Source organism: Emydura macquarii, unplaced genomic scaffold (assembly GCF_026122565.2).
Source record: "Emydura macquarii macquarii isolate MOO-44397 ecotype Brisbane River unplaced genomic scaffold, CSIRO-AGI_Emac_v2 contig_691, whole genome shotgun sequence".
Taxonomy (NCBI): Eukaryota; Metazoa; Chordata; order Testudines; family Chelidae; genus Emydura; species Emydura macquarii.
In genome coordinates this window covers 9,957,659-9,982,779 of record NW_027130828.1, presented here as the reverse complement: position 1 = coordinate 9,982,779, position 25,121 = coordinate 9,957,659, and the positions used below count along the sequence as shown (strand labels likewise).

Sequence of the window (25,121 nt, the reverse complement as noted above, 5' to 3'; positions counted from 1 at the left end):
AGCAGGTGCTGCGCCAAGCCCCAGCGCCATGCCCGCGATCAAGCCGGTGTGCAGCCTGGGCGGCGATGGACGGGGCACTGAGGTGGGACGTTGGCGAGGAGGGGGGTGGATGGAGGGGATGTCTGCGCTGCAGTCAGAAACCCGCGGCGGGCCGGGCCGGCTGACTCGGCCTCGCAGGGCTCGGGCAAAGGGGCCGTTCAGGTGTGGGGTAGACATTCAGAGCCAGGCAGCAGTCCGAGCTCTGGGACCCTCCCACCTCGCGGGATCCTCGTGCCTGAGCACCAGTCCACGCCCAGACGTCTACACTGCAATTAAACGGCCCCTTCGCCCCATCCAACTGGCACAGGAACTGCAGTGTAGACGTATCCTGAAGGAGCTGGCCCATCCCAACTAACCCAGCTCTTTGGGAGGAGAGCCTGCGATGCCCAGTCTACCTGCTGCAGGGAGGGGTTGGGGGAAATGCTTCAGGGGCTTTGTAGGACCAGGGGATCCAGCTCAGCCCATGCAGGGGGTGACGTCTGACTCCTGCGCTCTGTGGTGGGGTCACGCCGGGATGGCTGCAAGCTGAGCTTGTCCCAGGAGCATCGGGGTGATCCCTGACCCGGGCATAGGGTGGTGTCATTGGGGGCTGGGGTTTCGTGCCTCCCAGATTTGGGCTTTCTAACCTGGGGCGGATGGTGGCTCTGCTCTGGCCCCTGCAGGGCGCTGCCAGTGCCTCCATCACACTGAGGGCCTGTCCTGCGAGCGCTGCGCCATTGGCTTCCACGGCAACCCCTTCGTGGGGCGTCTCGACGACTGCCAGCCATGCCCGTGCCCCGGCCAGTTGCCGTGCACGGTGATCCCGGGGAGCGAGGAGCTGGTGTGCACCCACTGCCCGCCGGGGCAGAGAGGTAAGGTGCTGAGATGTCCAGGGCTGGGGGGAGCAGGTCTGGATGGGGAGGGAAGAAGTGGGGGGGTTGGCTGGCAGACTGGCTCCGCACACACCGTGTCCCGGCCCATTGCTTGCCCTCTCCAGGACGGCGCTGTGAGCTCTGTGACGATGGGTTTTTCGGGGATCCCTTGGGGAGGAACGGCCCCGCCCACCCTTGCAGCCCCTGCCAATGCAATGATAACGTGGACCCCAACGCTGTGGGGAACTGCGACCCCGTCACCGGCCAGTGCCTGAGGTGCCTGCATGACACGGTGGGGGAGCACTGCGAGAGATGCAAGGAGGGCTTCTACGGGAGCGCGCTGGCTCGTGGCCCCGCCAGGAAGTGTGCCTGTGAGTACGGATCCCCTCGCTCATCCCCGGCCGCCCGGGGCTGTCCCCTCCCCAGTCACGGCTTTCTGCTTCTCAGAGCCCACAGCCACCACTGCCTTTGAGGGGAATCTGCATGCGCCCCATCAGCAGGCGGGCTGGATTTGGCCAATGGTAATTCCAGGGCAAACTAGTAAAGAGTGGAGGGGGGGGTGTGCTGGGCTGGGGAGTTGGACGGTGCTGTGAGGGGCTAGAGCGGGGGGCTGAGTTAATGGACTTGCTCCCCTGTGTGACAAGCCCAGCCCTGGGCCCTGCGGTTACGTTACATAAGAACAGTTTGTCCCTCTGCAGTGCTGGCTGACCAGGCTTCCCGAAGAGATGGGCAAGGGGGTAGCATGTGAAGCCTTCCGCCACCTTCAGAATACCTTGATTTTATAGGTGGGGAAACTGAGGTACAGAGGGGTGAAGGATTCTGTCCAAAAGCCGTGCAGCAAGTCAGTGGCAGAGCTGGGACTAGAGCGGAACTGTCCTGATTCCCAGTACCCTGCTCTAGTCGCTGGTGGGTGCTGCTGGTTTTGGACCCATGGCCAGTTCCATGCTTTAGCTTGTGGAATTAGTCCCACCCTCTTCTCTTTGGCAGCCCACCGCATAGGTTGCTTGTGGATGGGGCGTCCCCCACGATAGCTGGAATTACAGGCTGCTTCGCCCGGTGCCTGGAGGGGCATGGGCTCTGCCCGTCCCCAGGAGATCAGGGAAGCTGGGTCCGAGTGCCTGAGTGCTGGGGCATATGGCCACCGCCTGCTCCAGGTTAATAGCCAGTGTTTTCATCCCTAGCCTGTGAGTGTGATCCTGTCGGTTCGGCCCAGGGGCTGGAGGCCTGTGATCCCCTCACCGGCCAGTGCGGCTGCCTCCCTCATGTGACCGGGCGAGACTGCAGCCACTGTCAGCCGGGATATTATGACCTGCAGCCAGGGACTGGATGCAAGAGGTATGGTGGTGGTGTCAGCCCTCTCGGGAAGATGGGCTCTGAGCATGATTGCCTTGAAGCACAGGGGAGGCACTGGCTGGTGCCTGGTTAACAAGGCTCCCCGCACTTTGTCTTTACTCCGGGGGCAGCTGCAGGAGCCAGCCCCCGCCCGGGTTCCAGCGCCAGGTTCCCCATTGCTCTAGGGTCACCAGCACGATTGAAGGCGATGGCAAAACCCCACCCGGGTCCATGGGCCCAGTCCCCAGCTTCATGTCACCTCATCACTGCATGGGGAGCTCTGGTTTTGAACCCAAAACACCCACCTTCCGGCCCTGCGTGTGTCGCCAGGGACTCACTCTCTCCTTGCGGCGGCTGGGGACGCCCCAGGGGCCCAGGCGTTCACGTAGTTCTGGGCACACACCAGAGCCGACCTTGTGCCTGTTCCCATCCGGCTGCCCCCCTGGTGCCCAGAGGTGGCTGGGTGGAACTTGTCTGTGCTCACTGCCTTCCTTTTTCCTTTGCCCCAGCTGTGAGTGCCACCCGATGGGATCCCGAGACATCCAGTGCCACCCACTCACAGGGCAGTGCCCCTGCCACCCCGGGGTCGGAGGACAGTCGTGTGATCGATGCCAGCCTGGTTTCTTCGGGTTCTCTGTCAAGGGCTGCCGAGGTAACGGCGACGAGGAGCGTGACCGTACTGGCGACCTTGTCTCGAGTCAGGCCGGGTGACTCGGTTTCTCCCCCACATCACTGCTGGCTTCTGGTCACAGTGCAGCTGAGCCTCAGCCGCTGCGCCACATGAGGACCCAGGACTAGCACTGGGGGCGGCCTGTGGTGGTGAAACTTTGACGTTGCACCCGTCTGCACCGTGCTTGGGTCTCACCATCCCCGCTCCTCGCAGCACCCCCGGCCCACTGACCGAATCGCTCGGTCCCCTCCTGTCTGAGCCCATCTAACTCCAGGGGGGCAGAGTTATCTCCCCCTTGGAGAAGGAATCTGGAAGACGGGGCTGCTGGGTTCTATTCCCAGCCCCTGCCTGGCCTTGCACGATGACTTTAACTTTGAACTGCATCTGCCCAGCAACCACCACGCTCATCACCCTGCTGGTTCACACATCCAGGGGCCAGTGAGTAACGTGGTTTTACTCATGAACCGCCTTCTGGTTACAGGAATGCTTTTGCACATCCTTTATTCTGGGTTGTCTTCTGAAATTTTGCATTGGGTTAAAAACAGAGATTGGGTCTGAGATACACAGTTGAGATCCGGATCCATATTAACCTAAATCTGACTTGAGAGAAAGGATGATCTTGTGTTAAAAGGATAGGACAGATACTTAGCAGCTCTGGGGGTCTATTCCGCGCCCCCCCGTGTGACCATGGGCCAGTCATTTAGCCTCTTTGTGCTTTAGTTCCTCATCTGACAAATGGGGACAGTAATGCATCCTTTCTCCCACCCTTTTCTGTTTAAATTGTAAGTTCTTTGGGGCAGGAGCTGTTTCTTATACATGTTCATACAGCCCCTACCATACAGCCCCTCCCTAATCTAACCCTAATTCTCGCCCTCACCCTAATCCTAATCCTCACTCTCAACCTCGCCCTCACCTTAGTCTATGCCCTAACCATCGCCCTCACCCTAATCCTCGCCCACGCCCTCACTCTCACCCTAACCCTCACCCTCGACCTAACCCTCAACCTCGCCTTAGTCTACGCCATAGCCCTTGCCCTCACCGTCGCCCTCACATAAATCTTCGCCCTCGCCTTCGCCCTCACATAAATCTTCACCCTCGCCTTCGCCCTTACTGTAATCTTCGCCCACACCTTCACCCTCACCTTAAACCTTGCCCTAACCTTCGCCCTTCCTCTAATCTTCGCCTTCGCCCTCACCCTAATCTTCGCCGTCGCCTTTGCCCTCACTTGAGAAGATTAGGGCGAGGGTGAAGATTAGGGTGAGTGCGAGGGCGAGGGTTAGGGCGAGGGGTTAGGGCTAGGATGAGGTGAGGGCGAAGGTGAGGTGAGGGCGAAGCTGAGGGAGAAGCTGAGGGCGAGATTTCAGGTGAGGGCGAAGCCGAGGGCGAGATTTCAAGTGAGGGCGAAGGCAAGGGCGAAGATTAGAGTGAGGGCAAAGCTGACGGCAAAGATTAGGGTGAGAGCGAAGGTGAGGGCGAAAATTAGAGTAAGGGCTTAGGCGAGGGCGAGGATTAAGGTGAGGGCAAAGGTGAGGGTGAAGATTAGGGTGAGTGCGAGGGCAAAAGGTTAGGGCTAGGATTAGGGTTTAGGGACAATAAATAGATGATTACTTGTAACTCTGAAGTATCATCTCCTACGTCCTAAGCACATTGGTAACTATTTATATTAGCAGAAGATAATTGGCCATTTACAACCATTCACATGTATTTACTACTTAAACTTCAAAGAGCACTACAAACAAAAGTATTCTTACATTCAAAGTTCCATCAAAATGTTCATATGCTCCTTTTGAACTCTGAATCAATAGAATAGGGTGAGGGTTTAGGGTTAGGGTGAGGGTTAGGGTTGGGTTTAGGGTGAGCTTGAGGGTTTAGGGTGAGGGCAAGGGCTAGGACTAGGGTGAGGGCGAGGGTTAGGGCGAGGTTTAGCTTAGGTCGAGGGCGAGGACAAGGGTTAAGGCGGGGACGAGGGTTGGGGCGAGGGCGCGAGATAGGGTGAGAGCGAGAGTGAGGGCGATGATTAAAGGAATGTCGAAGGTTAAGGTGAGGTTTAAGGTGATGTTGAAGGCGTGGGCGAAGATTAGGGTGAGGGCGAAGGCGACGGTGAAGATTAGAGTGAGGGCGAAGGCGAGGGCGAGATTTCAAGTGAGGGCGAAGCCGAGGGCGAGATTTCAAGTGAGGGCGAAGCTGAGGGCGAGATTTCAGGTGAGGGCGAAGCCGAGGGCGAGATTTCAAGTGAGGGCGAAGCCGAGGGCGAAGATTAGAGTGAGGGCGAGGGTTAGGGTTAGGGCGAGAGGTTAGGGCTAGGATTAGGGTTTAGGGACAAGAAATAGATGATTACTTGTAACTCTGAAGTATCATCTCCTACGTCCTAAGCACATTGGTAACTATTTATATTAGCAGAAGATAATTGGCCATTTACAACCATTCACATGTATTTACTACTTAAACTTCAAAGAGCACTACAAACAAAAGTATTCTTACATTCAAAGTTCCATCCAAATGTTCATATGCTCCTTTTGAACTCTGAATCAATAGAATAGGGTGAGGGTTTAGGGTGAGCTTGAGGGTTTAGGGTGAGGGCAAGGGCTAGGACTAGGGTGAGGGCGAGGGTTAGGGCGAGGTTTAGCTTAGGTCGAGGGCGAGGACAAGGGTTAAGGCAGGGACGAGGGTTGGGGCGAGGGAGCGGGATAGGGTGAGGGCGAGAGTTAGGGCAAGAGTGACGATTAAAGGAAGGGCGAAGGTTAGGGTGAGGTTTAAGGTGAGGGTGAAGATTAGGGTGAGGGCGAAGGCGACGGCGAAGATTAGAGTGAGGGCGAAGGCGAGGGCGATATTTCAAGTGAGGGCGAAGCCGAGGGCGAGAATTCAAGTGCGGGCGAAGCTGAGGGCGAGATTTCAAGTGAGGGCGAAGCTGAGGGCGAGATTTCAGGTGAGGGCGAAGCCGAGGGCGAGAATTCAAGTGAGGGCGAAGCTGAGGGCGAGATTTCAAGTGAGGGCGAAGCTGAGGACGAGATTTCAGGTGAGGGCGTAGCCGAGGGCGAAGATTAGAGTGAGGGCGAGGGTTAGGGCGAGAGGTTAGGGCTAGGATTAGGGTTTAGGGACAATAAATAGATGATTACTTGATTCGCCCTCACTTACTCTCTCGCCTTCGCCCTCACTCTAATCTTCACCGTCGCCTTCGCCCTCACCCTAATCTTCACCCTCGCCTTCACCCTCACCTTAAACCTCACCCTAACCTTCGCCCTTCCTTTAATCGTCGCTCTCGCCCTCACTCTCACCCTCACCCTATCCCGCTCCCTCGCCCCAACCCTCGTCCATGCCTTAACCCTTGTCCTCGCCCTCGACCTAAGCTAAACCTCGCCCTAACCCTCGCCCTAACCCTCGCCCTCCCCCTAATCTTCGCTCTCGCCTTGGCCCTCAACCAAATCCTCGCCCCATACTTCGCCCTCACCCTAGCCCCAACCCTCGCCCCTGCCTTAACCCTATTCCTCGCCCTCGCTCTCACCCTAACTCTTGTCCTCACCCTCGACCTAACCCTAAACCTGGCCCTAACCCTCGCCCTAACCCTACCCCTCACCCAAACTCTAACCCTAAGCCCTCACCCTATTCTATTGATTCAGAGTTCAAAAGGAGCATATGAACATTTTGATGGAACTTTGAATGTAAGAATACTTTTGGTTGTAGTGCTCTTTGAAGTTTAAGTAGTAAATACATGTGAATGGTTGTAAATGGCCAATTATCTTCTGCTAATATAATTAGTTACCGATGTGCTTAGGACATAGGAGATGATACTTCAGAGTTACAAGTAATCATCTATTTATTGTCCCTAAACCCTAATCCTAGCCCTAACCCCTCTCCCTAACCCTCGCCCTCACCCTCACCCTAATCCTCGCCCTCGCCCTAATCTTCGCCCTCACCTTCGTCCTCACCTGAAACCTCGCCTTCGCCCTTACTCTAATCTTCCCCCTTGCCTTCGCCCCTACTCTAATCTTCCCCCTCGTCTTCGCCCTTACTCTAATCTTTTCCCTCCCCTTTGCTCTCACATAAATCCTCGCCCTCGTCTTCGCCCTCACCCTAATTTTCACTTTCGCCTTCGCCCTCACATTAATTTTCGCCCTCGCCTTCGCCCACACCCTAATTCTCGCCCTCGCCTTCGCCCTCATTCTAATTTTCGCCCTCACCTTCGCCCACAACCGAAATCTCGCCCTCGCCTTTGCCCTCACATTAATATTTACCTTTGCCCTCACTCTATTCTTCGCCCTCGCCTTCGCCCTCACATAAATTTTCGCCCTCGCCTTCGCCTACACCCTATTTCTCGCCCTCGCCTTTCCCCTCACCCTAATTTTCGCCCTTGTCTTCGCCCTCATCCTAATCTTCGCCCTCGCCTTCACATTATTCTTCGCCCTCACCTTCGCCCACACCCTAATTCTTGCCCTCGCCTTCGCCCTCACATTAATTCTTGCCCTCGCCTTCACCCACACCCGTCTTCTCCCTCGCCTTCGCCCACACCCTAATTCTCGCCCTCGCCTTCGCACACACCCTAGTCTTCGCCCTCGCCTTCGCCCACACCCTAATTCTCGCCCTCGCCTTCGCCCTCACATAAATCCTCGCCCTCGCCCTCACTCTAATCTTTAGATGCAGTTCTGCCTGGAGCCCCGATGACCCGTGTGTGTGTGTGTGAGTGCGTGCGTGCGTGTGGAGCCTTTGCAGAGACTGGGAGACGAGGCACTAGAGGGCGGCAGTCAGCTGTGCTTTCCTGTACTTGGGCCAGGCTCTGATTTCAATTGCCCTGGTGCCACACCGGAGTGACTGCTCTCAATCCAGTGGCGCTATTCCCGAATGAGGCCAGTGGCAATGAGAACGGGGTGTCTGCCCGTATCCGTGGGGCTGACCAGCTCCGCAGCATGCCACTCATGGCTCCAGTCCAAACACTGACTTGGATGCTGGCAGGTTCACAGCGGCCCGCCCGTACCTTGGATCCGCCTGCACCTTGGCTCTGGCTCATGCCTGCTGCTATGCCCTGACTCTGCTCTCCCTTGTTTGCAGCGTGTCACTGCTCCCCGCTGGGCGCCGTCACCCCGCAGTGCCGCGAGAACAGCACCTGCCTCTGCAGGAGGGGCTTTGTGGGCTACAAGTGCGATCGGTGTGAGCTGAACTTCTTCTACACACCCGAGCGCTCTCAGTGCCGGGAGTGTCCCGTCTGCTACTCCCTGGTGAAGGATGAGGTACGGCACACACCCGGCCAAGGGGATTGCAGAGCCAGGAGCCTCCCCTTCCCCAGAGCCCCCGTGCACACGCCTAGAACCCCCTTCGCCCCACATGCCCGTCCTTACAGCCCTTTGTACTCGCGGTTCTGCCTTTGCACGCCTCTTTCCCCTGGGCCCCGGCCCTCCTACGGCGCCTCCCAGTCTTGGGTCCAGTCCCCAACCGCCATGTGTGCCCCGACCATGTGCTGAGCCCTCTCCGAGGTGCCATCCCTTTGCGGGCCACGGCCCTCTACCTTTCCTTGGCCTGGCCCTATACACCCATCCCCCATCTGCCTATCTGCTGCCCTGTCCTATACACCTGGCTCTCCACGCTGCCCCGCCTTTGCCCTGGCCCGGCCCCAGAAGCCACCCTTCCCTCGCAGGCTGACAAGCTGAAGGCCACGCTGCAGAAGATGGAGACGTGGCTGCAGAAACCAGACTGCAGCAGCCCCGGGCCCCATGACCCAGCGCTGGGAGAGGAGCCCCGAAGAGACAGTCTCCATCATCGTTCCGGGCTGCAAGGTAGAGAGGGGCAGGGGCAGGGGCGGGCCGGCTCACGGTGGCCGTGCAGGGAGGGCAGTGGGAGAGGAGCTGTGCGCATCGGTCACTCCATGCGGCTCCCTTCACCGCCTGTTGACGCCTGTGGCCTGCGGGGGTCGCTAGAGAGCAACGTGAGTGCCAGCCATCTAGTGCACAGAAGAGCTTACCTTGTACACAGGGGATCCCCATGCTTCTCCCATCTGTGGGGCCCTGGAGAGGAGCTGGAGTAGGTGGCCATATATGCACAAGAGCTTGGTGCATTTGATGCACGTTGAGGGCTGAACCCTCTACTGAAAATCTACCCAGAGCTGTCACCAGGGGAGCTGCTGGGAGCCGAGCACGCTGGGAAATCTGGCCCCAGTTGTGGGTGCTGAGCTGCCTTAGAGGTCTGTCCCCCGCGGCCGGTGACACATTACCAGGCGGAGACGGACAAACCGCAGGGTGCTCCGAGAAGAGCAAGAAAGATGATGGGGCAGCTGGAGGGACCCCCAGGGTAAATGTGCCGAGCTGGGCTCAGTGACCACGAAGTGCGGGGAGGAGTGGGGCACACTTATGGCTACAAGTATTCGGGCATTGCCGGGGGAGAGGGATTGTTGGAGAGCTCAACAGGGTGGAATTAGGTGCAGTGGGGGAATCAAACTCTCTATCAGAACCCTCCCCGCTACCCCGTCGATGCTGGAACGTGTTAGGCTGGGGCAGGTGTCCCGCTTGCCGTGTAGACACGCACGCACCTGAGCAAGCACCCTCTGGCCCAGAGCATCACTCCGCTCCCATGGGCAGGAGCCAGCGCAATGCATCAGCAAGGGGCTCCTTGTCCCCGAGGGAAGGGGCCTGGGGTGACGGCTGCAGAAGTGCTCTCCACGTGCTGCTTGCAGATGCCAAGGCGGCGTTCCTGGAGCAGGCTGCCCAGCTGGAGGGCTCAGTGAGCACCGCGTGGGGTCGGTTGAGGAATGCCAGCAGGACCGTGGGCTGTGCTGGTGGCGGCAGCGGCGACGAGAAAACCTGCATCCTCCTGTCGGAAATCAGCACCACGCTGCAGTCCACGCAGCGGGAGATCCAGCAGGCAGCAGCCACGCTAGCGACAATGGTGCCCGGCTCCCGCCCAGCACGCTGGGCTTCTGTCTGTCCCTCTCCCATGGCAGAAAATGACTCAGGGCCATGCTAGGTGCTAGCGGTAGCACGCCACGGGGGAGGCCCTCGTTCCTTTCCATCCCCAGCCTGGCAGGGTCCATGCTGGCAGGGTGTAGTAGACCTGAATCAGCAACCGGCTCCTCTGGGTAAAGGAGCAGCACCCGTAGGCGAGCACAGAGACCCACCCTGCGAGGTGACCTTTCAAGCACCCTCCGGGTGCAATCCCCCCGGGGTGAGATTTCTGCCTGTACTCTCCCTCTGATCCAGGGGAAATCCACTCAGTGACTCTTCCACCCCCACAAGATCCTGGTTGCCCCAGAGTTGCCAGGAGGGGGCTGGGGAAAGCTGGAAGTGGGAAGGCCCTAGAAAGACCCACTCCGAGCCATCCGGCAAGGCTCACCCAGAATGGGACGTGGAAGGAGCCTGCCCAGCCCCCAGCCTCCCCCTGCCCTAGCCACGGGTGCCAGGTACGGTGCAGCCCCCACAGAGGGACTGGGGTCTGAAGCCTGGGATTTCACGTTGGTGTTGTTCTCTCTCTGTTTAAAGGTGATTCCTCATGACCTTTCAAAGCAATCCACCAGCTGGAGTCGCCTGGCAGTGGAGTCCCAGGCCCTGGCTGCCAGGTACCTCCCTTTGGACGTGTGTGCACACATGTCCATGCACACGCGCACACGCACACAGTTGCATGCAGTCTCGCACACACAGCAAACGCACACATCTCCTGCAGACTATTCAAAACACAACCGCCTCTCTCTGACACCTTCTGCTCCTCCAGTCCTCTGCTGACTGCCCGGCTCTTTGCCCATTGTCCTCCCTCCAAGGCTCCGCCGTCATTCCCTCTTCCTCCTCCTCCCACTCTCATCCTCAGGCCTCTTTGCAGACTCCCCTTCACTCGTGGAAGCACCTCTCCTTCCTCCTCTCCATCCTTAAAGCCAATCCTCGTGTGGATCCCCTGCTCCGACATCCTCGTGCCGCCTGGGCTGCCGACCTGCGTGTTGCGCCTGCAGCAGAGAGAAGCTTTCAGGACAGGCGCCTGATCTCGTCCTGTGCGCTCTAAGGCGTGCTCAGTAATCAGCCCCGGGCACGGACCATGCGGCGTCAGGCACGCTCTGGATCACGGTTTTCCCTTGCTAGAGCAAAGAGGTGCAGATGGGCAGCTGTGCCTCAGTGCAGGCGAGAGGGGGTCACCCCACCTGCCCTCCTTCTGGGCTCCCACGACCGAATGTGAGCAAGGATCCCAGTGGAGACCGTGCCGCTCTGGTGGGTGAGCCGGGTGCCATTCTGCCTCGTGCATCCTGGGTGGAATCATTCCCCTCTTGCTGCCGGTGTCAGATGAATGGTGCGACCCAGCTGCCCTGATCTAATTCCGTCTCCCGAGACTGAGAGATCAGGCCAGCCGGACAGCCTGGGGTTAGATTCCTCTCTGCCCTGTTCTGGAGGGTGACATCAGGGCTTATGTCTAATAGCATCTCCTGGGGGGTGTTGTCTCTGCAGTGTGGGGGACACAGCAGCGCAAGTGGAGTCCCTGGTCAGCAGCGCTCTGCTCGCTTCCAACACCAGCTACGCTCTTCTGCAGAGCATCTTGGGGGACAGCGCTCTCCAGGAGTTCAGGAGCGAGCTGGAAGACCGGTACGAGAATAGTCTGTGTCTGTGGGAGCTGAGTGGCAGCGTGACATGGGAGCCCTCTAGCCCTGCACAGGCTCCTCCACGATGCCCTGCCAATGTGACTCGACCCCTGCTAGGGGCGCTGTCTGCTTGGCCCATTCGGCCCTTGGCCTCTTCGCCAAGCCTGCCCACAAGGGGGTTGGTTGTGGTAGTTTTGTGCTGTGGACAGCTGGACTGAGACCCACCAAACTCATTACATGCAGGCCACCAAAGAGACCTGGGGTAGAACTGGTTCCCAGGTCACAATCAATCTGGACCAGCCTCAAACCCTAGAGGGGACCCGTCACTAGCAATCCCCGGGCCAACTCCCAGCTCCCTGTTGCTTTAGCCTGCTGGAGGCGCTCCTGCAGCGAGCAGAGCCGGCCCCTTTCCCGCTGCGAGATCACAGGTTTGTCTTGTGTCCCTTCCGTGCAGGTACCAGGAAATCCAGCGGGCGCAGGAGGAGTTGGGGGCTGGCATGCCGGAGGTGGCAGCTGAGGCCAAGAGAACCTTTGCATCCATCCGCCAGGCTAATGCCGACATGGCAAAGAACCTCTCGCAGCTCGCCGCTCCGGCGCTGGTGGGCAGCATGGCAGCCCTGAGTACTTACAACTGCTCAGGACTGCAGGGCTGGGGAGACGGGCTGGGGATTGGTAGCCTCGGATGGGCACCGCCTGGCAGTGTGCCCAGTCCCAACCCAGCAGGGCCCCTCTAGGGTGGAAGGGGGGGGGTCAGGCTCCATGGCGGAGTCATCTGTCTAGGTATTTACGTGACCCTCCCCCCGTCCCTGGGCTGTCTGGGCACCTCACACGTGTGCGTGGATTGTCTCCTCTCCTCCCTGGCAGGCAGGGTTGTACCAGAGCGAGCTGAGGCTCAGGAGAGACGAAGAGACTTGCACAAGGTCATCCGGGGAGTCGGTGGCTGAGCTGGGAATTGAACCCAAATCCAGGCCTCTTGAGTCCCATCCAGCCCCTTCCCGCTACACCATCCGGCTTAGCTCTCTGTCTGCGTGCTGAGCCCACCAGGGGACCGTGCGAGCCACGTTTGGGGTGGCCAGGGCTGGGAGCATGGTGCGGCCAGCACAGCCTTTCTGCGCCCCCACGTATTGGCTGGCATGGGAGGGAAGGAGGCAGTTCCCAGCCTGAGAATGCTGCTTAGTGCCGCATCTCCCCTGCCTCTAGGGCCTGCACGCTCCCCCTTTAGGGAGGCTGAATGTTCTCCCCACTTTAAGCCAGGAACAGAGCCCAGGTCTCCTGACTCCCTGTCCTGTGCTCCGACCACTAGAGATCCTTCCTCTGATGCTGGGGGCTCAGGGTGATGGGAGATGCCTCCTCCCCACGGTATCTGCTTTCTGACCAAGCTGTTCTGGTGCCTGATCCCGCAGCGCCCCCTCGCGGGCCAGACCAGAGCCCTGACGCGGAGGCTGACGGAGCTGGAGCAGGAGGTGGAGGTGACAGCGCGCCTGGTCCTCGCCAGGTCGGGCTCTCTGGTGGCCCAGCCGCACAGGGACCTGCAGAGGGCTCAGCAGTCTCGGCAGGTGAGTGGCGCAGGGAAAGGTGGCTGTGGGCTGAGGGGCTCCTCTCTGAAACCAGGGAGCCACTTTCCAAACTCGGAGTCCGCGGCTGATTTCAGCTGGGAACGTGGCGGGGGGATGCCTCCATCTGCACACACTGGAGCCGGGGAGAGGGAACATCTCCCTGCTCTCAGGGGATAGAGTCTTCTGCATCCCTGCAGGAGCCCTGAGTTTCCCTCAGCCCTTCCCTCCCCCTAGGCCCTGCCTTCTGCTATAGTCCTTCCAGCTGCAGAGAGCTGGGTGAGCCCGACCTCCCCTGCACCCATGGGGGCCCCTCCTCCACCAGCCAGAGGGGCTGTCTGCTGAGCCCACTCAGGGAGCGAGGAACAGGGGCAGGGAGGGCAGAGACACTTCTACCCCCCTCCCATGGCAACCTCCACTGGGGGCTCGCCCAGGCAGGCCAGGGCAGAGCTGGAGCCGGCACGTTTAAAGCCAGGTATAGCCCGTAAAGCTCGCAGGTGCAGAGGGCACTGTCTGGGTCCCCGGAGTCAGCCCAGGGCCCGTCCTGCCCCCCGGCTCTCCTCCCGGTAGAAAACCCACCCAAGCAGGGGCTGAATAACATCCTCTGGTCAGCAGGAAGCCTCTCCCCACGAGAGACGCCCTCACATCCCTCGATCTCACTCCTGCCTCTCCTTCCCCTGCAGCTGCGGAAGCGGGTTGCTACTGCCCGGACTCTGGCAGCCTCGTCCGTTTCACATGGAAAGGCCCTGGTCTCTGAAGCAAAGTCCCTGCTGTCCGGCTTGGAAGGTAACCCTCGCTGCCCGAAGCACGTCTCACCACAGCTCCGCTCATCCCGGCGGAGCCGGGGGTGGGATGTGCCAAGCCCGCCTTGCAGCGTGATACGTGGGGCCTCCACCCTGCTCAGCCTGCTGGCGAGAAGTTAACGCGGGTGGAGCAGGGAGGGGGGGCCAGCAGGCAGTTCTCGGATCTGCTACCTGCAGCGCTGGGGACTCCCAGCAGATGAGCACAGAGACTGGGACCTGCCCGCAGGGCGGGGTGCACGTGGCTCTGCTCTCGTTTTCTAAGAACCCCAGCGTCCCATCAGTCACTGGGGCACTGTTGCACGTCCCTCCCCCCACTGTGTACGTCAGTAGCCATGGGGGGGAGGGGGCATCTGTCAAGCCTCAAGGTTAAAACTTCTCGGAGGCGGCTAGAACAGACGTCGCCCTTCTCCCGCCATGGCGCCTGGTCACCCAGTTCTGGCTCTGTGCTGAGGCTGCCCATGGGGAGGGCGTGTGCTCCCGTTCACTGAACTGAGGCGCCTCTAGTGCCTTTCTCAGGGATAATACCCACGTCTGCTGCCTGGCCGCATTTGAACCAGGGACCTCCTAGGCCTCGGAGCCACCCAGTCCTGGCTCCCCTCTGCTGGCTCCCCATTAAAGTTGGGGGCTGGATTTATTTTTCACCTGCTTTGATGCTGGGAGGGGAGGTTGGTTTTGGCTCCGCTTGTTTCTGAAGCCTGGAGGTTGCTGGGGATCTCGCTGGTTCTGCTGAGTCTGATTCGCCTCTTGTCCCCCCAGCATAGATCTGCAGTAACGCCATTGAGGTCCATGAGGCCACACTGGGGTGGAGGGGCCCTTTCTCGTGAACGCTGCCTTTGTCTGCAGGGGGGAGGAGAGCCGTTGTGCGTCAGAAGGGTCAGGCCGCCGTGAGCGGGAGGCTGGCGATCGCCCGGGACAGAGTGATTGTGGATGCCCAGAAGAAGATTAAACAGGCAGAGAGGATGCTGAGAAACACTGTGTCTGTGTCCACCGCAGCTAAGAAGACGGCTGGAGAAGCAGAGGGAGTCGCCCGGGAGAGCTCCAAGGTCTGCGAGGCTGATGTTCAACTGGGGGGAGGGGGTTGATGTGCAGTGAGGGGGACCGTACAAGCCAAAGCAGGGCTTCCAGGGAGAGTGTGGCACATGGCAAGTGATGGGGGAGCTGGAGTCAGGCTTAATGCAGGGAGAGGCTGTGCGGGCTTCCCCAGCGTAGGTCTGCCAATGCACCCCAACCCTGGCCTGCAGCGCCCCCTGCTGCCCCGGTACAGGATCCTCCCCAACTCTGCCAATGCACCCCAACCCTGACCTGCAGCGCCCCGTCTTTAGTTCAGGGCACACATACCCCAGCTCTGCCAATCAGCTTCGATTCTAACCTGCAGCACCCTGAGCCCCACACAGTCCTGGCATCCTGCAGCATCCCTGGCCCTTTAGCTCCGTGGTCCTCTCTTGAGCAGGGATGGTCTGTTGTGCTGGCCTGGTTTTGCCGCGTGGCTCGTGCTCCGGCTGACTTGCATCTCAAGTCCAGCTCACCAAGCTCAGCATCCCCCTTTGCTGCCGTCACCTGGTGGCGTGTTATTCTGGGGGCCTGTGTTATTCTGACAGTGGGGCCTGGGCTATCTTGTTCCCCTTTCCACAAACCAAGCTAGCTCTGTCCAGAGCCTCTCTGAGGATGTCTTGGCACATGGAGGGGATGGATGGGGGAGAGTAGCTATGGAAACACCGACTCCGATTGACCCTCTCTATTTGTAACCCTGTGCTGCCTGCACACCGTGCAGAGGTCCCAGGCCATGCTGAGGGAAGGGAAGCGGGAACGTAAGCGCACCAGCGAGCTCGCCAAGCGCGTCAACGTCACCCTGGCAGAACTCTCACGGCAGGAGCATGGGTCCAAGGAGGTCAGGGAAGAGCTAGAGGCGTCTCACCAGGTGAGCTGTGTCCCATGGGGCTGTGGGTAAGAGTCCCCCTTTCCTCACCCATGACCTGCCAGGGCTCCCACAGAGCTGATTCGGAGGGCAGGCGCGAAACTGGAAATCTCACCAGTTCAGACGTAGGCTCTGTCCATAAGCCACAGCTCTGGGAAGAAACCCAAAGGGCACCATGGCACACTCTGGAGAATCCCCCACACCCAGGCCGGGATGCCACCCATGGGGATCCCCCCTGCAGGGTTGATTTGCTGCCAGGGGCAACAGGAATCCTCCGTACAGTTTTTGTACCTCAGCTGTCGCTAATGCACACCCATGTCTGTGTTGGAAGGTGAGAACAGGGATGAGCGAAGCTAAGAAGAGCCTCAGAGAAGCCCAGAGCTCCCTGGAGCTAGACATTGAGACCCTGAATAACCTGCTCAGCAGTCTAGGTAAGAACCCACCCCGGTGCGCCGGGGCACATCCGCTTCTTGGGCACGGATATCCTCAGATCCATCCTGCGGTATGTGGACCCTCTTGCATGCTCACATGGGACAGCTCTGCTCCCAGAGCCATGCTGGCTGAAGGCTGGAAATGCCATCACAGCCCTGCTGTCTGCACTAGAGCAGCACATCCTGCCCGTGAGGCCATGCTGTCTGGGACCTGAGAGCCGGGCCCCCACATGGGGGAGGGAAAAGGGTACACGTTACTGGGGCCCAGAAGCCCTGGGGGCTCAGCCTAGGCTGCAACCCCCATGGATATGTGTGTAGGAAGGGGCCCCTGTTACAAGTTGGTACTGGGCCCAAAAAATTATGCTTGGCCCTGCCTGAGTGTCAGGAATGCTTCTGCCATCCTGATCTTGAAGAAATCACCTGAGGGATACATGCTCTAGTGGGACATGCTGCCGCACAGCTTGGCCTCCTGGAATCCCTGGGTGATATCGCCCCTCTGTGAGACAAATCCAGTTTGGGCATCTCTTTCTTCAGATGCTGTAATTCAGGTTGGGATCTTGGCCCTCTATTTATTACAACAGATCTGTAGCCACCTAGGACATCACCGCTGAGTCTCTGCTGTAGATCACGGTCACTAGAAACTTCATAGCCATTGTAGGGATTGAACCCAGCTCCTCCTGCTCCAAAAGCACGGCCGCCAACCACTTGAGCTCATGGAGAATCTCTGCCCGCTGAGTGAGCAATCCCAGTTTTAGCCAGTAAATGGCAGTGCTATATTTTATTTTATTTTTTAAGCCTGCACTTTTTTGAGCGCTGCTGCTGACACAGCCAAGGAGAGCAATTATCTCCCAGTGTTGTCATTGATCTCCTGAGTCATTACAAGAACAGGATTGGCTGATGCACAATCCACACCCTGAGCTGCCTTTTGTCCTGGCCTCTGGACCTAGCTGCTGGGACTTGCATGAGTCTCTCCCCCCCCCCAGTGGATCCTCAGTGATGAGAACAGGCTGTCATGGGGGGGGAGGGGGGTCAGCTGCGGCCTGGGTGGAGTGTTGGGGAGGGCAGCCAGCAATAAGTCAGGCTTCCTAACAAGCCAGGAGTTTGGGGCACACCAGGAAACGGGGATGTTTTGTGTTTTTTATTTACATTACAGAAATTTTGGGGAGAGGGGAGACAAAGATCTGTGTCACTAAAAACGCCAGAGATTACTGAACCCAAAGGAATTTCACCAGCCAAATTTGGCCAAGTCACTTCTACTTTTGGAGCCTTTCCCCCCCTTTGCCCCTTCCACCCTTTGCTTGTCTTGTCTCTACAGGCTGTAAGCTCACAGAGAAAGGGAGGTCCTCCATGGTGTGTGCATGTGCAGCGTCTAGCACCATGAGGCCGAGATCTCAGCTGGGGCCCCTGGTGCTACTATTATACAAAATCCAATAGTAAATGGACTTCTCCCTCCAGATGTTGTTAGCGTATTTTTCTGCATTTAGCTTAGTCTGGGCAGTGAAACTAGCCTGGCCGGTTTTGCTCTCTGTGGCTAGTCAGTTTCACTGGCGGGTTCCCCCTCAGTGATTCAATCCACAGATCTCCAAGTGCTTCGCAAAGGTGAGTGAGGATCGCTATCCCCATGCGGCAGGTGCAGAGAGGGGAAGTGGCTTGCCCAGTCAGAGCAAGGCAGTGTGGGGTGAGGATCATGCCCAGGTACCACCAGGCTGTACCCAGGGAGCCATCTTTACATTAAAAACCCCTTTCATTCTTTGCACTGACTGGGAGCTCCCAACTCCCATTCTATCCTTTTAATTCATTCCACCCCAATGCATCGGCCCCAACGTCTGTCTACCCAAACAGGGCTGCCGTGGCCCTCACTGCTGTCCTCTTCCCCTCACCCAGGCAATCTGGAGCAGGACACGCACCCAGCCGCTGTGCTGAGCACCAGCCGTCTCCAGCTGGACCGTCTGTGGCTGCGCCTGGCCAAGCCCGGAGCCCTAGAGAGGAAACTGAGCCGTCTGCAGCGTGAGGCAGAGCAGCAGCGGCAGAAGATCCAGGCGTTCGAGAGCGACCTTGAGGAGATCAGAGCCGACAAGCAGAACCTGGAGGAGGTTTTACGGAGCCTGCCGGAGGGCTGCTGGAGCTGGCAATGAGCGAGCCCCGTGGACAACCCCCGTGCTCCCATTTCCACGAGGAACTGCACAGCAAAGGATGTCCCCCGGCTCGCCGAGGAGCACCTGAAACCCGTCCTCCGCTCTGCACTGGCTTCCCCAAGAATAGCGAGTCATGGTCTCTGTCTAAAGCTCTGCGACAAGGGCTGCAGCCACCAGCTCCATGCCCCAGGCCCCAGTGGAAGTGCCTCTCCCAAGGGTAAAGCAGGTCAGTGCAGAAGCCAATCCCAGGCTGTGGCACAAACTCCCGCGGGAACTAAGGCCCACCCCAGGCCCACCCACCTTCCGCTCCCAGCGCCAGGCACGCTTCTTCCACCACCACCTCCCGCGTGTACACAGAGCACGACATTTCGAAATATCAGCCACCGCCCTCACATTGTCTCCTGGGGGGGGGAGGGGGAAGGGTGACTCACCTTTGCCAGCTGCTAGCCACATTGCTCCATGCTTTGCTGGGAGGCCCTCACACACCATGGCCCAGGGGACTATATAGCCCAACCTGAATAGAACGGGAGCCAATCAAATCAAGGACTCACCTGGGGGGGTGGGACTGAGCAAGGGCTCAGTGCTGCCCCCTATGGGAGCAGCACACAACTACATGCTCCAGGGAAGCTGGGGTCACAGGCAGGAGAGACAGGCCATGCCCTGCCTCTTGTGCCTTCGCAACTCTGCCAAGGTAGGCCTGGACAGTAGCAGCTCTGCTACTGGCATCCCTGCTGGCCCCAGGTAGGCACAGAAATGGACCAAGGTCATGGGCTCTGTGTAGATGGCACCATCCCAACTCAATAGGACGCGGGGGGAAGGAGGGAGGTTGCTATCCAAGGCTTATATTCGCTCTGGAGGCTGCATCAGCGTCACCCCCTCTCAAGCTCAGTTTGGCTGCAGTCCATAATTCCCACCAGCTCATAGGCGTCCTCTGGCTCTGTCCCCCAGGAAAGGCGAAGAGAGGAAGTGCTGGGCGGGTGCGTCAGGCTTGGCAGCTGGTGTCGCTGGCTCTGGAGTAAGGGCCCGTCAGTCCAGTGGCTCCTGGCTAAAGCTTGACTATAACCCCCAGTAGCTGCCACTGGTATCAGTGCAGGGCCTGACCACAGCTAGAAACGGGCAGATCCACCACTTTCCACTTGCGCTAATGGTTTGGTCCAGCTTGGACTGATCCAGCGTGGAGCCAAACCAGACATTAGACGAGAGAATCTAGGCCCTTCTGCTGCTCTCATTAACACGCCTTTTGCACTAGTGTAAGAAAGATCGTGCTGGAGCCTAGGGGCCTACTTCTCACTTGCTTTGTACCCTGGTTCTAATGTGCTTTGGTGCCATTCACACGGTTAGAAACTGGTTTAGCTAGAGCCACACGTCACTCCACGTGTAAGGTTGCGGCTGTGGGAGCGGATTGTGGATCCCCCTTGCCCCACTGGCCTGGTCTCGGGAAGTGACCCAGGACCCATTCCTTTCCCAGAATTTGCCAGTTCACGCTCGCCTCTGCATGAAAGCTGGCCCTGGCGAAGAAAGCCCCAGCTGGGTGTAGTCAGACTCTCCTCCTCTCACTACCCAAGGACAGCTCGGTGAAAGCAAAACAGTTGTTGCAAAGAGAGGACAGCGTGACTCCAGCTTGGCTGGGAGGCTTGCACAAATAGCCCCATTTGCCTCCCTAGGGAAAACAACTGGGTATCTTCAATTTGCACACAAACTCGCTGTTGTGAGATAAATGTCAAGCCACTGCCACCTGCCCATTGCTGAAGAGATGCGTCACCCTCCTTCCTCGCCTCTCTTTAGACCTGTTTTCTTAGCTGATGCTATGAGCTTGTAGTTGTATCCATTTAAAAAAATCTTAATAGAATACATATGTTACATTTTACTTGTAGTGTAGTTCATGGGCTATAAAACAGGTGCTAGTTGTATGTGGGGGAAAATACATGGCATGCCTATAGCATCTGTCCTCCAGCAGGCTTTTAAACAGCTCGGCAAAGGAAAGCCTTATGAGAATGATTTCACCTGATAGAAAAATGCAGCTGCATCTGGGGTGGAAAGTGGCAGCTGTTTAACCGCCCACAGTAAAAGGGCACAGCAGTTTAGGAGAGGAAGTAAACACACCACTATCCAATTGAAACTGCAGGGGGAATTTAGGGAGGAAGAATGTGACTACTACTCACATTAGATTCTGGCCAGGACAGGAGGGTTAACACATCCTACTCTTGCAAAAAGTGCCCTGGGATCGATAATGACCGTAATGGCTTAGGAACTCGGTTCTACATCAGCTGTGAAAGCTGGCACGTCAGCCGCACAGCATCACCAGGAACCTGGCTAATGAATGACTCTGACAATGCTACTACGTGCACCACCTGGGTGGCCGCGAGAGGGTTTCCATTGACACACGAGGCATCCCTGTTCATAAAGATACTTGCACCAGTTGCAGAGCACCTCAGCTTCTCTCCCTTTAGCTTCAGAAAGAGGAGCTGTGCAAAATCTCACTTCCTCCTGTAGATCCATGCCTAGCAAGAGGCAAATGCAGCATGCAGGAGGCTAGTGCAGTTTACAGCACGTGATGGATAATACACAAGCTTGGAAACGTGTGGCCTGGACACATACCCAAGTGTTTGTTGTGAGAACAGAAGGCCTATTCTGTCAGCGTGAGGAGCAGGGTGGGCCAGGGACAGGCACGAGGGTGATGGGGCTGGAGTGACAGAGCCGGGCAGCGCCATGGGAAGGGTGTTTGAAGGCATTGGCCAGGCTGGTGACAAGACCATCCATAAGGCGACATCAAAAAGAGGCCAACTGGGGTTAGGAGGAGGGAGGTGGATTTGTGGGTTGGGGGAGGGGGTTGATCTGTGAGTTAAAGGCGGGAGCTGAAGCTGTGTGGGTGGAGATTATTCATAAAAAGGCATGAGCAAAGAAGAGGGCCAAGGATGGAGCCGTGTGGTCCAGCCTCTGGAGAGGGGTGGCGGGGGCCCCTGCAGCTGAGATGCCAAAGGCATTTAGGAGGAGAGGATGCAGCCATGCAAGCCAAGGGAGGGTCGGAGCAGCGCGCTCACTGAGGATGAAGACAAAGCAGGGCTGGAAGGGGGCTGAGTGACCTAGCTGAGAGCAGCAAGAATGAAGTGGAGCGCGAGGAAGCCTGACTGGAGAGGGATGCAAGCTAGCAGCTTAGTGGGTAGATGGCCAAATGCTCAATCCCACAAAGGGGAGGGTCTCTGCATCTCACCTGGGCAGACACCAGCAGTAACACACTTTGCCTCTGCCTCTCTCCCAGCAGTCCTGAACTCTCCACACCAGCCGCTGCTCCTCCGTTCACGCTGCGCCCCCCTCAGTGACCATGACACACTGCGGGGTGCAACAGGGCACGTTAAGGACCTGCCCAAGGCCCGTTCAACCCCAGTCCCTGGAGCTCCCCCGACCTGGAGTCCAGCCCCGGCCCAGCACTCCCTGCAAACTCTATGGCTCAATCTCTCCCACACAAACCTCCTCCCCCGCCTTGGCTGGACCCAGCCCTTTCTCCCCCTCACCCTCGCAGCCTCTGGCCAGACCCTGCTTCCTGCAGCATCATGTCAGACGCTAGAGGGAGGCTTTTCCCTTCTCAACTTTTTCAGCCTGTCTGTCAACTCCAGCTGCCTCCTTTGAGCCAGGCGCGGGGCAGAGCGCTGTTGGTGGGCAAAGGCAGAGTTAGCTAACCCTGAGCACCATGTATTAGCAAGGCAGGAGTTCGGGCTCTCGTCTTGGACTTGGGAGACCTGGATTCAATTCCCTGCTCTGGCACAGATTGCTGGTGGGGGGAGTCTTTGGCACATCACTTAGGCCCAGTTCGTCAAAGGTATTTAGACTCAACTGCCATGGAAATCAGGATCTGGGCGTCAATCTCTCTGTCCCCCGGTTCCTCCTTTCTAAATGGAGCTGCCCGACATCGCTGGGTATTGGGAGGTGCTCTGATACCACAGTGAATGAGGGTCACATGCTGCCCTGGATTGCTAAGATCTACTTACCTACTCTCATAAGATGCAAGTCAGGGAAGAGGCAGGGCCTGTAACTGCTGGGGTGCTGGCAGGAACAGGTGTCCGTCTCTTGTGGAGCTCAGGTTTGAAAGGCTTGGTGGAAGCTGGGTGTTCCAAGGAGCCAGCTGAGGGAGATGCGTTGGAGCCTGAAGCTAAGGGGGCAGTGTGGGAGAAGGTGCAGAGACCAGAGCAGGCGAGGGAGCCGATGCTGCTAGAATAACAAAGTATGTGCAGGGTGGGGGTGCAGCCCCCCGGTCCCTGGACTAGCTGCCTTTCAATCCAAAGTCAGGACACTTTGCCTAAGAGAGGGTTTGGGTTTCCAGTCGGTGACTCAGAGCCTTGGCTTCTTCGGGCAGCAGCTGTTCCAAGGGACTCGCCCAAACTCTTATTGTTCCACTTATGTTCTTTAATTAAAATAAATAGTATTGTTATTAGTGGGATTTCAGTGGTTATGCAAATGGGAGAGTGAAATGGGCTGGAATCCAGCATGGGGGACTAAACGGCAGGTGGGCGTTGGGCAAGATCCGCTCCGCCCCACTGTGTCTCCCCCAGCTCTGCTGAGGCATCTCATTCCTTACCCCAGCCCCCCTGCTCTCCCAGTGCTGCCCCCTCTCCTAGCTGTGCTGACGGCCCTCCAGGCTAACCTGCTCTCCCATGCCTGGCCCCTGCTCTGCTCTGCCAAAACAGCCCCCACCTGCCCTTCCTCTCCTTTCCTTTCAGTTCTGAGTGAGCGAGGACGAATCTTGCAGTTGTGCCAAACAGTTTGTTGTTTTGGGGGATCTGGACAAAGGCCCCCAAGGGAGCAGGCTGAGCTCCCCAAAATCACCTCCCCAGTGCCCCAGCTGCTCTGGCCACCAGCCCCTTGTCCTCATGAGAATCCTTTGGTTTCACAGCGTGAAAATAAACCCTGATGAGAAGACCCTGCATTCGGAGACCATGAACGGGAGCTTGGGGGGGGTTGAATCCTCTCTGGCTCAGACCCTCCTACTTTCCGGCTGTTCTCTTGGGGCACAGCATGTTGTACTGGCCAGGCTAGTTGCACTCCTGAGAAGTGCAGCTCTGAGCGCAGCATGTGTGATAGGGGTGTGCTGAACTGCACAGCGGGAGGCAAGTGAGTGAGCCCAGGGCCCAACAGGAAAGAGCCGAGGTGCAGGAAGCATGACCCGGTGCTCAGGAGCAGGATGATGCTAGTCGCCTCGATTTCGAGGACAGCGCTGAGAATCCTAGTTCATGCTAATGGGTCTTTGCATGACTCCAGACTAGAGCCGCACGGGGGAAGAAGCGCGTTCCCCGCTGCAGAGCCATGTTCCTAGCTGCGCTGAGTGAGCTGCCCCTTGTTTCTGTGCCCGGCGCCATGCATCCAGCCGTTCAACGCGATTCTTCACAAAGTTGTGGATACTCCCCCTTGGGGCATGGCCCCAAGCAACACCATCACTCACCCGTTGCTCAAAGGGCGAGTCAAAAACGTTCATTTTCACAGCTTTTGTTTCTGGGCGTCTTTGAAGCATTCCATTGCCCCCCTCCCCCGCCCACCCTTCTGATTCCTGAACAGTCAGACTATGACTTGTTTTGGTAAAGGGGTCTCAGGCATACACGTTACATGGCCAGTCCCTCTCAACTGGGCGCAGATACAAATGAGTCTCAGTGCTGACTGAACCAGCTTTCGCCAGGACTTCCATGCTGGAAACCCAGTCCTGACATCTGATGCCCAGCAATCATCGTAGGGGTCGCAAACGGAAACAGTCGGGCTTTTCAATGTGCCGTTGATAACAGGTCCATGTTCTGCGCCTGTACAGCAACGGGGTGAAGACAGTAACATTATAGACCTCAATTTTGGGCTGTAGACGGAGTCCATGTTGCTTCCAGATCCAGTGATGGGGGCTGGTGTATGCAACGCTGGCTTTCTCAATTCACGTATCCATCTCTTGGCCAATTGTCACTTCATTAGTCAACATGCAGCCGACATAGGTAAACTGACGGCTTGGAGCATGGTGTCTTCCAAACTTGAGGGGTTCTCGGTCAGGTTGCTGCTGGCTGGTACGTACCCTCGGTTTTCGTTCGGCTGATGGTGAGGCCAAAGTTCTGAGCTGCTGCAACAAAGTCGTTTGTAAAATCCTGCAGTGCTGCTTCAGCACGTGCCTTCAAGGGACACTCATCCGCACAGAGCAGGTCCTGGATCAACGCCGCGAGCACTGGAGGCTGGGTAACTCCAGAGGCTCCCAGTCAGCCAGGCCTGATGCTGGCAAGCTCCAGGCTTTGCTCTTTAAGGTGTTCGCAAAGCCTATTCATGCTGCCGAGAGCCAGGAGATGCTGCAGCCGCCCGGCTAGCAGCTCTCACCGACCTCCATGCCCACCCAGTCAGCTAGTGCCAGTTTAAAATGCATGACCTGGGATGGGCACCTTTTGGCCCAAGGCAGCGGGTCAGATCTACACTGCTCAGTGACTGTGCGTCCTGGCCTCTGGAAGGTGGCTTGGTGGAGATGAGATGAGTTGCTGGTTCTCAACCCAGCTCCTAGGAAGCACAAAACTCCAGCACAATCGGTCCCTTTGTCGACAGCCTCCGCAGCGACGCCAAGGGCAGGCGCCCCACGGAGACAGGGGCACGGCCACAGGGAAGTTAGCTCTACCGCTGCCTGGGCTGCACCGACCGGGCAGCTAAACTCTGCCCTGGGGCTCGCAGGGCTCTGCACCTTCCCCTTGTGCCCCGAATTCACCCGAGGTCCGGTTTTTCGGAGGCCGAGCACCTGCAGCTCCCCCTGCCTTGGGGGCGGCCAGACTCTCTGGAGAGCAGGCTGGCGGCTGGGCCTGGCCGTGGAACTGCCGCAGGACTCTGGCAGGCAGGCGAGGCCGCGTGGTGT

The 25,121-nt window shown here is 58.2% G+C and overlaps 1 protein-coding gene across 1 annotated transcript in view; it reads left to right on the top strand.

The window, feature by feature from the left end:
- The window catches only part of LAMC3 (laminin subunit gamma 3), a 45,054-nt gene extending 24,945 nt beyond the window's left edge, over positions 1-20,109 (top strand). The window contains exons 13-28 of the mRNA XM_067541947.1: positions 702-890; positions 1,016-1,261; positions 2,072-2,225; positions 2,732-2,874; positions 7,936-8,114; positions 8,519-8,636; positions 9,548-9,762; positions 10,353-10,429; positions 11,301-11,435; positions 11,886-12,030; positions 12,835-12,987; positions 13,668-13,770; positions 14,631-14,830; positions 15,559-15,705; positions 16,034-16,133; positions 18,018-20,109. Coding sequence (XP_067398048.1) covers positions 702-890; positions 1,016-1,261; positions 2,072-2,225; positions 2,732-2,874; positions 7,936-8,114; positions 8,519-8,636; positions 9,548-9,762; positions 10,353-10,429; positions 11,301-11,435; positions 11,886-12,030; positions 12,835-12,987; positions 13,668-13,770; positions 14,631-14,830; positions 15,559-15,705; positions 16,034-16,133; positions 18,018-18,268 — 2,555 coding nt within the window. The 3' untranslated portion in view covers positions 18,269-20,109. The remainder of the gene's footprint in view (positions 1-701; positions 891-1,015; positions 1,262-2,071; positions 2,226-2,731; positions 2,875-7,935; positions 8,115-8,518; positions 8,637-9,547; positions 9,763-10,352; positions 10,430-11,300; positions 11,436-11,885; positions 12,031-12,834; positions 12,988-13,667; positions 13,771-14,630; positions 14,831-15,558; positions 15,706-16,033; positions 16,134-18,017) is intronic.
- Positions 20,110-25,121: the final 5,012 nt, after the last annotated feature.